This window comes from Cheilinus undulatus, linkage group 21 (genome assembly GCF_018320785.1).
Source record: "Cheilinus undulatus linkage group 21, ASM1832078v1, whole genome shotgun sequence".
In the NCBI taxonomy this organism is placed as follows: Eukaryota; Metazoa; Chordata; class Actinopteri; order Labriformes; family Labridae; genus Cheilinus; species Cheilinus undulatus.
In genome coordinates, this window is record NC_054885.1 from 3,023,963 (window position 1) to 3,039,684 (window position 15,722).

General features: G+C 38.2%; 2 protein-coding genes across 2 annotated transcripts; both read right to left on the reverse strand.

Annotated features, from left to right (window-relative positions):
- Positions 1 to 220: 220 nt before the first annotated feature.
- LOC121529207 (desumoylating isopeptidase 1-like) lies at positions 221 to 7,364 on the reverse strand. Its single transcript, XM_041816962.1, has 6 exons — positions 7,182 to 7,364; positions 6,864 to 6,885; positions 5,966 to 6,035; positions 3,097 to 3,206; positions 2,104 to 2,226; positions 221 to 1,508 (listed from the first exon to the last, which is right to left on the reverse strand). Exons 1-6 carry the CDS (start codon positions 7,270 to 7,272, stop codon positions 1,418 to 1,420), a joined length of 507 nt encoding a protein of 168 aa, XP_041672896.1. The 5' UTR covers positions 7,273 to 7,364; the 3' UTR covers positions 221 to 1,417.
- A 1,959-nt stretch (positions 7,365 to 9,323) lies between these two features.
- Positions 9,324 to 11,377, reverse strand: LOC121503806. Its single transcript, XM_041778367.1, has 2 exons — positions 11,293 to 11,377; positions 9,324 to 10,373 (listed from the first exon to the last, which is right to left on the reverse strand). The coding sequence occupies exons 1-2, from the start codon at positions 11,350 to 11,352 to the stop codon at positions 9,621 to 9,623; spliced, it is 813 nt and encodes a 270-aa protein (XP_041634301.1). The 5' UTR covers positions 11,353 to 11,377; the 3' UTR covers positions 9,324 to 9,620.
- Between the last annotated feature and the right edge of the window lie 4,345 nt (positions 11,378 to 15,722).

A 15,722-nucleotide genomic window follows, 5' to 3' on the forward strand; every position in this document is an offset into this window, starting at 1 on the left:
CAGAGGGGGTCTTAGACATGCAGAAATCCAATACTGTAGTGCTTTTTCGGCAACAAACTTCACAGGTATATTTTGGGGACCTCTGACACCAGTATAAACTTGTCTTAAAAGGGTAAAATATGTCCCCTTTAAGAATTATTGTGTCTGATTTTGGTCCATGGTAGAAATGCAACAAAAGACACAATGACACTGTCTGAAACTGCAGATATGGTATAAACATATGTATTTAATTTAACCTCTTTTACAAGAACACATGGCAATAATATCAGCATAAAAAGGTGCAAACAAAATCATACAAAATAAGACAAAAGGTCAACTCAAAAACAAAGAAAAAAAAACATTCACATAAGGGTTCAAAGGGACGGTTAAAAACTGACACAGAAAAGAGCGAAGTCATTTTCAGAGTTCATATTAAAGGTATCAGGATACTTCTTGTTGCAAGAAACTCAAAGGGATTGTGGGAGGAAAGAATCTAGATTTGCATGGATATATGTCCGTCAAAGACTCTGGAAATGTTTCCTGCAGCAGTGCAGTTTGGTTTGATACAGTTTGGCATGGATAATCCACAACTTCCAGAGGGTCTGTGCTCATCCTTGAGGGTCAGACAGGCAGACTTGGTACCCCAACCAAGAGTGGCCAAAAACCTAACATAGAATGGATCGGTTATTTTGGTGCTTTACCAACTATTAACAGTGGAAATGCAAATACTGGCATACTGAACCAAACCAAACTGGACTGCTTGATTGGTAAATGTTCCAGGCATAGTTTCCGTTGTGCACATGAAAGTTTCCTGCATGCACAGAAATCCAGATCTTTCCCCAGCCCACGTCTCTTTAGGAATCCTGCAGACACAGCTTAAATAAAACAGAGGAGCATTTCTTTCCTGTGAACATAAGTCTTAAAGAAGCCGTATGCACTCACATCTCAGAGGTATTTGCAGGTGGTTCAGTAACAGCAGTCAGATAAAACAACGAGAGTAAAATGTGCAATATTTCAGTGATAGTGAAAGAATAAATTCTGACTATATGACTGACTTTATGCAGATGGATTTCTAAGAATAAAACATTCATCAAAGTCAGCGTTTACAGAGGAAAAAGAGCTGTTTTTACACTTGGCTATGCTGGTTCACTAGGATATTTCTACTTTATTATCAGGATATTGAGTTTGATGCCTCCTTGAACATGTCCCCTGTTAATATTACCAAACCTTCTACATTTATGAAAGGGAAATGATAATAAAATTTTAAGGATTAGCATGTCAGTAATCAGATATAGCTTCTACCTGCCCTCGACCTCAGCGCTCATGTTCCATCTTTGTACTGAAAGGACGAAAAAATGACGAGTATTTTATAAGTTCTGATTGACTGACGACAATGAAGGTGATTCTGTGAACGCTCCGACTCCCGCGCTCTCTCGGCTTAGACGTTCCTCCCTCCGTTGATGACGTTCCCGCCTGGAGGAGCGATGTGGATCGAGTCCAGAATGGGCCGGAGTAGCTGTCCGAACGGCCTGGAGAAAGACGGATGAGATGGGGATTATCATTTCAACTGAAAAACAACACTACGATTAAAAACGCACCACTAAGACTCCAACAATGTTCTGCAAGTTAGGCAAGCTAATTTTACTCATTGAGAGAAAATGCAGGTTATAAGAATGAGTATCACCTAAACATTTATTCTGTTTCTTATGGCCCTGCTTATTATTACAGCACCAACTAGGACAGCCTGTTTTATTTTAAGTCAAACTAAAAGTGTGGCAGAACTTGTGAGTCTCCTAAGACCAGCCATGTGACGGCAAAAAGAGATGTGCTTTGTGGACAAAGCCTGTAAGCACTTAATAAAACATCTCACATTAACTTTTTTTGCAGCTCCATAAAGGATTCCATGAGCGAATACTGCAAAAAACACAAGATGCAAGTTGAAAAAACTTATTCCTCAGGTTTTATCAAATGCAATAATAAATGTAAGGTTACCAAAGACCAGAAAAGCATATTTCAGTGGGTACTGAAGTGACGAAGTACAGTTAAGGTTAGAGAGACTCTGATCCGGCTCAGATGTTATCAGGTCAAGGGTGAAGTCGAGGTGTTTCTTATCAGCTGACTTACGTAGAGAGGACTTCAGACGGCAGGTCGGTGATGTAGGTGGGGATGCTCCGGCCCGTCAGGAATTGGGCCACCTCGTTGGTGAAGGTGTTGCAATTGTGCTCAAACAGGCGATACCTGTCACCTCTAAACAGGAAACAGTGGGAGAGAATGAATACATAAGAAACACCAAATAAAAGCTCACATGCACTACGAACAGGCATGAGACAGCCGCTGGTTTTACTGATAACTACTGCAAAATCCATCATTGTTGTTATGCCACTTAAGCCGTTGTGAAAACTGAGCTTTGATATCAGGATAAAAATGTCCAGACAGAATGCAATCTAGATTTGTTGAGGTGATTTAAAAATACATCCACACAGGATGTAAAGGAAACATTTCAGGGACTGTGTGACGGTGAATCAAAGAAAATCCTGCACCTTTCTTAGCATGTTTGTTTCTGAGTTTTTAGAGCATAAATGAGTGAAGCAATCAGAAAAAAATGCCTTAATTCTCTATATCACTGCTTCGTTTGTTACTACTTTCTCTCCTTAAGCTCAAGTCGATCACCCATTGCTGCACACTCTCTCTAATGCTCTCTTTCAGCAGCTTTTAAATAACCATCCATTCTTTATCTAAACCCGCTCAGGGCTCCAGCCTGGACTGGTTGCCAGTCAATCACTGGACTGACATACAAAGACTAACAACTGGCCAAGCCCACACCCAAACCTACGGGCAATTTAGAGTCCTCCTTAACCTACTGAGCATGTCTTTGGACTGTGGGAGGAGCCAGAGCACTCAAAAGCTGTTTCCACCACATGTCTGGCTTGATAGAGTACAGTTTCAGTATCTCATACTAGTTTGCATTTGAACAGACACCTGTGCCCTCACTTGGTGGGTGAACTATCGAGGCTTTAGCAGCAACAGTTGTGAAATCATTTATTTTTCTGTGCCTGTGTCTACTTTAGGACTTTAAATGTGTGGCATATAAGAAGAGAATTCTAACATCTACTCCACCTGTATGTGCTTTCTCCTAGAGAGGAGAGATAATCCATGAAGATCTCTTCGGACACCTCAGTCTCTCCCAGCTCCACCACCGTGTCTGGAGGTCCTAACATCGTCCCACCCTGAAAAACACAGCAGCAAATTCAACACGGCAGCATAAAGATACTGCATCTACATTGTTGATCCCCAAACATTCAGGGTCGCATGTGTCTGCAGTGTTGTGCATCTTTAAAGTCTGATTTTGATTGGCTGAGACTCTTGTGCATCATGTTACTGTCTCTTTGTAGGACAAAAACGATAATCTGGGTCTGAGCAGAGCACATAAATAAAATCCTTCTGCAGCAATTTGTGACATGTTTCCTTATTATGATGAAAATAGGCACTGGTTTGATTTCCACCCATCCCACACACTCGCCTGCTTTCAATTACAGACAAACCAAGCACCAAAAAGCCTAAATTGTTTTCTCATTTTAATTATGTTTGTTATAAAAACCCCGCTGTGAAGGAAAGGACTCCACTCTTTTTAGATATAAAAGCAGAAGTAGCACAACGAAAGATGTGGAACAGGGTAGTCTTATAGCAGGATTTGTACTGAAGAATGGTGCAGTTTGGACCTCAGGTGAAACAAAATATACGACTGAAACCACAAGTTTCCATACATTTCCTCAGTTTTAGTAGCACTGCCTTTAAAGTGCATGGGTCAAATGTTTTAGGTATCCTTCCTCAAGCTTCTCACAAGTTTCCTGGATTTTGCCCCATTCCTCCTGACAGAGCTGGTCTAACTGAGTCAGGTTTGAAGGCCGCCTTGCTCGCACACACCTCTTCAGCTCTGCTCACAAATTACCTCTAGGACTGAGATCAGGGTTTAGTGATGGCCGCTCCAAACCACTGACTTTGACGTCCTTCAGCTTCTTTGTAACTAACCTCGCGGTTTGCCGAGGGTCATCAAACATTTGAAGACCCGTTTGTGCCCATGTTTCAATCTTTGGGCTGATGTTTTGAGAGTCTGCTTCAATATTTTTACATAATGTTTTTTCCTCATGACGCCATTGATTTTGGGAAGTTCATCAGTCCCTCCTGCAGCAAAACACCCCCACAACATGATGCTGCCACCCCTGTACTTCACAGTTAGGATGGCGTTCTCAGGCTTTTCCTCTTATTTTGTCCCTGTGTGCATCTGCAAACTGTAATCTGGCTTTTGGAGTAACGGCTTCTTCCTCAGCTTCAGCAGCATCTTCACAAGCTCTTTAGCCTCTGCTCTTGGGTTAATATGCACATTTTGAACCGAAGTACGCTCATGTCTGGGACACAGAGCCGTCTCCGTCCTGAGCGGACGGCTGGACATTCCCATCATTAGTACTGGTGTGTAACTGTCTGAACAGCTGAACATGAAACCTTCAGGGATCTGGAAACTGTACCCAAGGATGAACCAGACTTGTTGAGGTCCACAGTTCTCCCCCTATATCGCTGCTGATTTCTTTGAATTTTCCCATGATGCCACACAAGGAAGCAGCGTGTTTGAAGTGTGTGTCCAATCAACTCACATGTTGTCAATCAACCTATCAGAAGCTTCCAAAGCCATGACATCATCATCTGGGCCTTCCCAGATCATTTAAAGTAGTGTTTCTAAACTGGTGGGTCGGGACCCTACAGTGGGTCATGGAGCAGTTTTCAGTGGGTCGCGAATGTGTGTCTGGAAAAAATGGTGGCAAAAGTCTATGAAGAACATTCAACCGTACCATTTATTTTACTGTTTTTATTGTGATAATGGGTCAATTTAAATGTTTTATTTATATTTCAACATATTTATCTCCTTTTCTTGCAATAAAAGAGCTGTTTTTACCCTGTCAATGAAGTAATTTCTCAACATCTTTGGAAAATTGGCTAAAATTTACACGGTATCATGGGGAACAAGAAGTGTAGAACATGAGTTTTGCCCTGTCTCTTGTTCCTGTCATAAATTCTGTTCCATCAAAGATCCCAAGTGCAACATTTTTATTTATTTAAAAGTGCATTGTTGAAAATTTTTGGAAATCTGGGCGATGATTTGTCATCAAAGATATTGGTGGTTCCTGGGGCTAGAGCAGTTAATAATCTTAGTGTATGTGAGCGTCTGACTTTGAATAAAATAATAATAAAAAAATCCTCTAAAAAATCGTCTCTCTCATTATTCTGGGATTTAGCAAATAGAAATAATTTTGGTAATCCTGACTGAGCTAAAACAGGAAAAGTTTAGTCTGATTTAATATCAGACAGCGAGGAAAAAAAAAGGTTATGTGTCTTTTTATACAGTGGATGTTCTTGTTTCAACTGTGTTACTGAGAGAAAAGCATATCACCTCAGAAACCCTGGAGATAAATACATGAAAACATTTTATTTTACTCAATCAGCTGTGGAAATTTGTAGATTGTAGCTGTTCTAAGAGATACAAACACATTATTGAGGGAAGAACAGTTTTGACATCCTAAAATAACTAGATAAATGAGTCAAAATCTCAAGAAAACAAGCAAAAGCTCTCGTCTATCACAGCAAAATGATAACTATGAATATATCTGCCTGGTTAAGAGCTTCTTTTCACACATCTCTTGTACCAGAAAACTTCCACGGCTCATTAAAAGCAGCTCTGAGACTCAATTTTGGCTCACAATGACTGTTCTCTAGAAGTAAAGGCCAGGTAAATGGAGCAGGTTTAAGACAGTTCTTCTCTCCAGGATAGTGTCAGTGACATTTTAATAAGGCTTTTATAAACACACGGCCCTATGACTGTTTATGGATTTAAATTAAGCTGGCAGCGGGAACATTAGAATAATCTGAGTAGCTCCAATCAAACATCAGACATTTGCTACTCTAGAAGCGGTCAGAGAGCTTGTGATGGACTTACCGGTGAACAGCTCGAGATCCCCTCCCCTCCGAAGAAGAATTCATCTCCGTATGCGACTATAGCTGTGTGCCTGAATGAAAAAGCACAAAGTTATTACAAAGAGAACACTTTTATTGTCGCATTTAATGTCCCTGTTAAAGTTTTTTATTAACTAATTTTGGAAAAAAAAAAATCCTAGGGACTGCAGTAGTTCAGACTCTAAGGACCTCTGGCTGGGAACCAGAGGGCTGCTAGTCCAGACTTCAGTATAAACCTTGGACTGGTTGCTGGAGAGGAGCCAACTAACCCAGAGGGCATTTATCCACACTTCAACCCCGAAACAACCACGCTGGAGGGCATTTTTCTACACGCGTCCAGTAAGACAGTGTCTCTTTGTCCACTGGGAGCTCCTCTGAGAGCATTTTTCCATATTTCATTTATGGAATGGCGTCATAAGAAGGCACTTCAGCTGCATCTTCTCCAACATCAGGACAAAGATTGAGATTATATTTCCCATCAGGGATTAATATAAAGCAAATGTTATTATCATGAATGGTGACGTTAAGGTAAATTCTGATCATCACTGAGAGCAATTCTGGACATATCTTCAACAAACGCTGCATAAATATGACCATAGATGACAAAAATCACAATATTTTGGCAGTTGTACATTGCCTCATTATTTCTGACTCTTTGATTTCCTATTTTTTAAACATATATTTGATTTGAGCACATGTTTAAAGCTGTTTTATGGTTTTAATTTGATTTTTAAAAGTCCATGTAATAGCTTCCAGGCCAGGAACAGGTCACAGGCCTATCTAACCTTTATCTGTTGTGTACACAAATGTAATAAGATTGTTTTCATAAATCAGGTGATCGCAGGTGAGCCATCTGGCAATATAAAAGAGAGAATACATACCAGATCCCTTCCAGCTGTTTTCCTATGAGGAGAAGAGAAGTAAGAAGGGACAGATTATAAAGTAAACCTGGAGTACATAACCCTCCGCCCACATTCGATAGGATAAATCAGTCACGATTCATAATTTATCTTCATTATAAATTAAGAAAAAATACAGGAAAATGAAAATGTAAGGAAAGATCAGCACATTACACGGTAAGAACCGTATCAAACAGACTAAATACACAGTCCAGCTCCAGCATCTTGACTTGATATTTATAATTAAGAGCCATTTGTCCCCGAGGCCAGACTGTATCGGATTTTATTATCTCTACTTACCTAACATGATGGGACTGAGGCTGCGGGCCATTCCTCTCGATAAATCATAAATGTACAGTTGGACATTGTACCGCGTAGCATTCTTGTCCATAACTTAAACCCTAAAGGAGCTAAATTTGATTTCTGATCGACCGGCTGAGCTACAGATAGAGATATTTAACGCCACAGCTGACAGAGAGGATCTCTAAGAATGATGTCATCACGTCTAAAAGCACGTAGAAGCCATCCGATTCTACCACCTTCAAAATAAAATTTTGCCCCAATAACGTCAACAGAGCATCGCATGGTTTATGAGCTTTATTCTGAAGGAAGATTGAGCTTTTTCCGTTTCACAGTTGCTAATGCTAGATGACTTGACTAACTTTTAATCTTTCTCATAACGGTTTTTGCGCTTGGATACGATAAAAAGAGCTTTAAAGAAGTGATAAATTTCTCAAAATGTCCCATATCCGCTCCTCTTAAAGAATTAAATACACGTTAACTCGTAGATTTGTTTAATATAATACTCAACATTTCAATCAAAGCACACAATTTCGATCATTTAATGGAACTGTAACAGTTTCAGAAACTCGTTACTCTTATTTTTAGTTGTATTTGGGCATAAATTCTCTCCACAGTGGGTTAAATTCAAAAGTGGGACACTGACACGGTCATGGATGCTGTTTGTAACAATGTGTCGTACGCGGACGAGTCGGTTTTAAGAACCGACTCTTTTATGTAAACGCTGAGATGCGAATCCCAATCAAGACTCGTTTTTTAAATTTTGTTTGTAAGTGTGCTGTTTGGTTGATTGATAGGGATCTTTCCTTCACAACACTCTAATTCAGGCTGACCATGCAACAAGGACTCATTGTTGATGGTTAATGTTTTATATCATGGGTGTCAATAAGCCAAGCAAGTGAGAAGATTTTATCTAGCCTGTACGGATAGGAAATAAGTCAAATAAATTCATGATATAGGTTCTTTGGTGTGACTTTGTTGTCTGTGTCTGTGATGACATGTTTGTTCAGCGCATTTACAGAGATACCACTGTTTTAAGCACCCTGAAACAGAGTTGTGACAGGTTTTTCTTTTACACATATCTGCCCAAATACCGCTCTGTGCTCAGTGACTGGAGAGACACTATGCATAGCAAATTCATTTTTCTCATCATTGTTTAATAGTTTACTTTACTGAAAACTGAGTTCTGTATTTTGGCAGTTTGTTAATTTTAAAAAGTGACAAAAAAATGACAAACATTTGATTCTACACAGATTTCTGTTTATTTTTCAATTAAACATCTTGTGTAATTAATTTGATTCAATTTCATGTATATTATATCCAGACAGAGCATATTAACATTAACAGTAAAACAAAGTCTAACCTGCCTTTTTGGGAGCTACAAACACCACAGCAACAATTTCAGTGATCTGTACAGAGTAGTTATCAAACTTTTTTTTTGCCCAAGGTGCACCTAAGGTTAAACAAAAATCTCAAGGCACACCATATTCATATCAATACAAAACAGACTTTTAAATAATATAACAATCAAGGTGGCCCATCAGGGGGATAAAGGGGAGAGGTTTCTGGGACCCAGTCAACTGGGGCTGGCAAAAGGTGGCAAAAATTGGTGATGGAAAAAAACACATGGAAAAAGTGGGCAAATGGGTACAAATGACCAAAAAGGGTTAAATGTTGTAAAAAGGTGGTAAAAAAAAAAAATTGGTTAAAAGTGATTTAAATTGGAAAGTGGCCAAAGAAAGGTAAAGAGTGAAAATATGCAAAAAGGTGACCAAAAAATTGGTTGAAAGTGTCAAAAAGGTGGCAAAAGAGTAAAAGTTTGCTAACTGGTTGTAAAAGCGTGTTAAAAGTGATGAAAATAATTGGCTAAAAAAATCAAAATAATAGCAAAAGTAGGCAAAAAACAGCAAAAGGTAGCAAAAAGGGGTTGATGCAAAAAGATCAAAAAAAGTAGCAAAATTGATCAAAAGTTAAAAAAAAAAAAGTTGCTAAAATTAAAAAAAAAAAGCAGCAAAAAATGGTTTAAGTTATCAAAATAAGAGGCAAAATGGGTAGAAAGTTGGTTAACTTGGTTAAAAGTAGCATGAATTCATAGTTTCAACACCAAATTCAATCTAAGAATAGCTTGCTACATGAAATACCTGTTAGCCACTGATATCATCAATAAATCACATTCTATAAAAACATTCTCTGGATGTTTTTCAGGGGACCGGCCAGATCCCCGAGGCACACCTTGACTTGCACCATTTGAGAACCACTGCCACAGCGCACTAGAGGACTTTTTAGAGTTTATCAAGCCTTATGCTTTAATATTAGAATCTCTCTTACAGATTTGAAGGGTGATTTACATGAACAATGCTGACAACATTATTGAAATGACAATACAAAAAACAAACTTTTTTTCTTGTGAAAATGTCTGTTGGCTCCACATCTACATTACTAGCACTTGCTTGCCCAGGCTTTGACTAAAGGTCTATTTTGGTAGTTAACCAAGAGGCAGGCTACTGAGTTCAGCTGATTGATGCTGCCTGTGAGTGAAAGAGGGATTACTGTACTGAATATCTTGTGCTCTTTCACCCTTCGAATAAGCCGTTCAACATGGACTCTCAGTCTTGCAATAGACTGAGTCTCCCTGACCTCGGCTCCAGACATTTGTGCTCTCTTTGACAGGAAGGCAGGTATGTAGACCTTGCAGGGCACGCAGTCTCCCACAAGAAAACCCTTGTCCACCATGATTGCCATTGTTGGTTTCAGCTGTGACACGATGCCGGACTGCTTCACGATCTCTTTGTCACTGATGGAGCCTTCATAAAGTGATGACACAAAGGTCACTGCACCATGAGGGGCCATACCAATCAAACCTTTGAAGGTGGAGTGTGATTTGTAGGTGGAGAAGACCTCGCTCTGAAGGAGAAGAGAGTTTGGTGTTTGGCAGTAGAGTTCAGTGCAGTCCAAGATCACCTGAGTATCAGCAAAGCCATGAAAAACATCTGGCAGGTGAACCTTCACTTCCTCCTCAGAAAGCCAAATGCCCACAGCTCCCAGCACAGTGTAAAGGAAGTTTGCCCAGGTGTTGATGACGCAGCTCACTGTTGATTGGTGAATTTTAAATCTGTGGGCCAGATCTTTCTCCATCAGACCCAATGATAGGTAGGTCATGAACAGAAAAAACTCGTCAATGGGCTGAAGTGACTGTGGAAAAAAATACAGTTACCTCATAATTAGAGACCATAACTGATGCAACTAATTGTCATGCAAACAATAGAATAAAAAATCCACTATCTTCCAAACAATTTTACAGATGATGGGTTGAAAGGGTTACTATTTTGGTTGAATAAAGTAACTAATCACCTAAAAAAATGAAGTAAATTAACCTTAAAAAAGTTATCAGGTAACTTTAAAACCATCCATTATTTTTAGGTGAACTAAATGATAAGCATAAGCAAATTATGATAAGAAAAGAAAAAACAAGATGGCTTGATTGAACCCTTACACACCTGTGGACTATATAAGAAAGGTTTTAGTTTCAACCAGCAGTCATGTGTGAGAGGCTCCAAAGATAGAGCAGGGCAAATGATTGAACTTCAGTTTCAATTTTGACTTCCTGTGTCCATTAAAACAAAATCTAGGATCAATCATAGACAAGTTAAAATTATTACTGTGCCATATTCCTCATTGCACTTTTTGAGATGTATTATTTGATTTTGTTTTCATGTGTTTAAAGTTTTCAAGAGTAAAGATTGTTCAAGTTCAAGTAATGCATGTGATGCAGCTATAGTAAAATCACTTATTTACAGTGTTTAACTGTGATTTTAATAGCAAAGAGAAAAATTGCGATTTTAAATTTTGCAATAATTGAGCAGCTCTTACATGAAGTGTTATCAATTTCCAATAGATCGAGGTATACATGGTTATAGAGTTGAATATCATTATTTAGAAAAAGTTATCAGGATTTTCAAGGCATAGAATTTAACTTAAGACACTTTAAGAGAATGACTTACAGACATTAAGATGAAACAAACCTAAGTGACATCAGAAGTTGTACTGCTAACCAAAACAATGCACTGTGTTCAGAATCTTATTACCTGCTCCATAAGAATAAGACATTTACCGTTGCATTGGCAGTGTGAGGGGCATCAGCTGCACACCGAACTCTTGTAACACGGACCATCTTGTGCGTCGCTGGTTCTATCTGCCTCCAAAATGCCATCAGGTGGGCGTGACTAGCAAACCTGTAATACATTCATATCCTCCTGAGACCCTGTGTGCACAACAGAGGACATCATTGCATTTTGACTTTCCTACAACACGGAAAAACTTTCTGCTATTCGGACTTTAGAAGTATTTGTCCAGAATTTTCATGAAGTTTAAAGTTATTTGCTTGGAATATCTGGAGAATTAATTTTGGGTACTTTTATGGGGATTTAAGGAATTTATTCATGGAATTTGGGGGATCTGATTGGAAATGTGTGGAGGGGATATTCTTTGAGATTTTCCTGAATTTTTATAGAACTTTTAGGGAATTAATTTGGATTTTGGAGGGAACATGTTTGGAATTTTCCCTTTGAAATGTGGGTTGAATTTATTTGTAAATTTCTGTTAATTTGATTAGAATTTTTTGGGCAATTTTCTAGATTTTTTTCAGGACTTTTCTTGGGATTTTAGGTGAAAACTTTATGAAAATCTTTCGGCCTTTTCAGAAAAGCTAACTGAGACATTTTGGGAATATTTGAGGAGATTTGGGGGAATTTTGAAAGAATTTTTAAATTTCACAGATTTATTTTTGTAATTTAGGGGATATTTTCTAACCCTCTGTATTTTAAAGGGATTTTTTCCGGGATCTTCAGAACTTTTAGTCAAAATTTAGTTCATACCTGCCAGGTATCAGGTCCATTATCAGAAACAGGACTTTACTGTATGTCTTTGAATGACTGATACCATTTCTTACTGACTGAAAAACCTCCTATCAACTAGGGCTGGGCAATTAATCACAAATTAGATTAAATCGCAATATGGCATGCAGCAATTTTCAAATTGCAGACAGTGCAATATTTCTTTAACTAGAAAAGTGTCAAAATATCAGTTTGATATAATCTTTTTTTTTCTTTTTCATGCGTTATACCAGTGTTACTCAACCCTGCTCAACCTAAGAGCCAAAGTGTTAAAAAATACCTTTGCAAGAGCCACAATCTAAGAGGTGAAAAGTGGCAAAAACAGCTTGAAGTAGCAATAACAATAAGTCAAACATGGCAAAATGCTCAAAAATGGGCGAAAATAGGAAGGAAAAGGGTCAGAAAGTAGCAAAAAAATGGGTGAGAAGTGACAAAACAATGAGTTACAGTTGGCATAAAATGGTCCAAAAGTGGCAAAACTGTGGCAAATAAATGAGTGAAAAGTGACTAGAATGGGCAAAATGCAGTCAAGATTGGCAAAAATGGGCAAATAAACAAACAAATGGAAAGAAGTGGTAACCTATTTAATGGTATAAGGTAGATGAAATGGGTGAAAAGTGGGGAAAGAATGGTGAAAAAGGGCAAAAATGGGATAAGAGTGGCATAAAGGAGTGGCTAAAATGGGCAAAAACTAGAAAAAGTGGTATTTAATGACAAAAGGTAGCTTAAATGGGTGAAAGTGGGAAGAAAAGGGTGAAAAAGGGCAAAAATGGGATAAAAGTGGCAAAAAAATGGGCAAAATGGGCAAAAAAGCCTTCAAACCTTCAAGTATTCTTTTAATTTTTTGTATGAAAATCTTACTTTTACTACTCAAGCATTTATTTTTCTTCATCAAAATGTGAATAATATGAGAAATGATCATCCCCTTCAATAAAGCAAATGATATCAAATTTCTATATGAGCCAAAACTGCAGTAAGACATTTTTTTCTAAATTTAGCCCTAGTTTAACTTATCTAATATTGTACTTGTTATAATATAGAGTGATTTCTTGCTTATGTTTGTTGAACAACAAAAAAAATGAGGAACCTAAATAATCGCATTTTAAATTGCAATCGCAATATTGCAGGAAAAAATTGCAATTACATTACTTTTGCAAATCGTTCAGCCCTACTATCAACTGGCCAAAACACACTCAAAATGTAAACACAATTTTAAAAATCTACATTTTGTGTGTTACACTGTAAGGTAAGCCTGTTGCCCTCATTTACGGACATAATTTTTTGGTAAAAACCATCCTGTTCAAAGACAAGTCTTAATACTAGTCAGATGATCTGACTGATGAATCAGAAATGGGTGAAACTAAAAATGCATTCCAAATAAAAGCTCAGCTCTCAGGAGGATATATATATATGTAATATTTGTAAATGGTGTTTGAGGGGGTTTACTGAGCCCCTAAAACTGAAGACAAAAATGCACATGTACTCTCAACATCAAATTCCTTAAAACACTGAACCAATCACTTGTTTTGAGCTGCTTCATTAAGATATATAGAAATCTAATTGTGAAACTTGAAATTTCCTTGTAAAAAACATTTGTTTACTGTCTTTAAGTGCTACATACAACTTGTCATCATTTTCTCTCAATATAGCAAAAACATGCATGTAAAGAAAAGGTGAAGATAAGATGAGGGGAGATAAGGAACCGCATCACTGCAACTATGGATTAAACAATCTTTATAAAACGCCTTAAATGATTACCTTGTGTAAAAGTGAATATCATCATCAGATGCTGCAAACCTCTCCAAACCAAACTTGCTGGTGATGGCCATCTCCTCAATTTGTTTTTGCAGCCTGGAGATCTCTGCACGGAGATACTCAGTTTGGTCCGAGGCGAGATCAAGAGCAGCAGGCTCGGTAGTGGAGCAGTAGTCATGGTCGGAATATTCAGAGCCCATGGAGGGGTCGGTGTGTGTTACGTCTGTGTCCGGTCGCTCTGTCCTTTCCACAAGAGTGTAGTTGTTCCACTGGAACAGCGCAGGGATGGCTCCTTTTCTCAGACGCCTTCTCCCGGATGGAGTTTGAGGCTCGATCAGGTCGGATTTTAGAAAATGCCGACTACAGAGTCTGGTGTGGTTGGTAATTGTAAAATCATCGCGCCTTATATTAATTATCCATCTTCTCTGTTGTTCTTTGTCTTGAGGAAAGGTGTGGAAACTGAGAAGCGAGCTAAATTTAGCCGAAGATGAACACTGCGGCACACAGCAATGATAGGCAGAAGTGCTATCCTCCCGTCTTTGGAAAGTCAGTTTAAGACGTTTGGACGCCATTAAAATACAACGTAAACACAGACAATAAAATGAACCGACAGCAAACAAAACAACAAATATAATTTCTGGAAAATAGATTGATTAATTCCCTGAATAGCTATGGTGTTTGAGCCCAGCGCTCCGCTTGCCGGAAGTTGTTCCACGGTCTAATGTTTGTCACCGGAAATACGTCAGAGGCTGCCGTGCATAGAGCGACATGGAGTCCATAAGCCGTATTTGTGATATTGATGTTAAAGAAAATGTCAGATACCTGGGGATTCATATTACAAAGGAGCGTAAGGAAAAAGGAAAAACTAAATTTTGCTCCAAAGCTAAAAAAGACTAAATCAATCTTTAATTTATGGTTACAAAGGGACTTTTCCATGTGGGGATGAGCCTCCCGACCAAGGCAGAAGCTGTCTCCAGATTTGTTTACCCGGCCTTGTCACTAGAGGTCAGCAGCGTACGGTGGCCCTGAATGAGATAGGAGAGTTACAGTTTGTTTTAAGATGTCATTATAATGCCTTCAAACTTCCTGTCAAACTGTCCACCTTCTACTAACAGGCCTTGTTAGCATGGAAACTCTGCCCTATACTCATCAGTTCTGACCCCACAAATCAATTATCTGGAATAATGAATCTATCACCAAACACAGTCACTATACCTGAACAAATGGATAGAAAAAAATGTTATGTTTATACAATATTTGTTTGAGGAAGGAGGGGAAGCTGTGAAATATGAGTTTTTTATTAATAGATTTAATTTTCCTATAACTTCTCAAGAATTTAATTGTGTAATCAAAAGTATTCCTATAAAGGTATCAGGGAACTAATGAAAGGTCTGAAAAAATACCAAGTTATACAACTGAGTATCTCTTAATTAATGGAATTGATATTAAAGATAAAAAAGTGCACCAATAAGCATATTAGGATGACCCTTCAGATTCCAGAACAATCTTACCCTGCTGGCAAGGCCTGCTGGTCCGCTCAATTTGCCGACATAGATATAGATATAGATGCAGTCTGGCTTCTAACTTTCAGATACTGTATAGACGAAAAAGGTCGACAAATGCAATGGAAAATCTTACATAACATTTATCCCACCAACTTACAAATTTCCAAAATGATGGATAAATCTCCAGACTGTACCTTCTGCCAAAACAACGTAGAAAACATAAAACATCTGTTTTATGAGTGCAGCCCATGTTACAACTTCTGGAAACAATTGGATCAATTTATTGTTAAAAAAAACTCTAAAATAATCAACCTCAATTATCAAAGTATTGTAATTAATTTCAATCACCAAAAAAAAAAACAATTTGAATTTATCATTAATCTATTTAT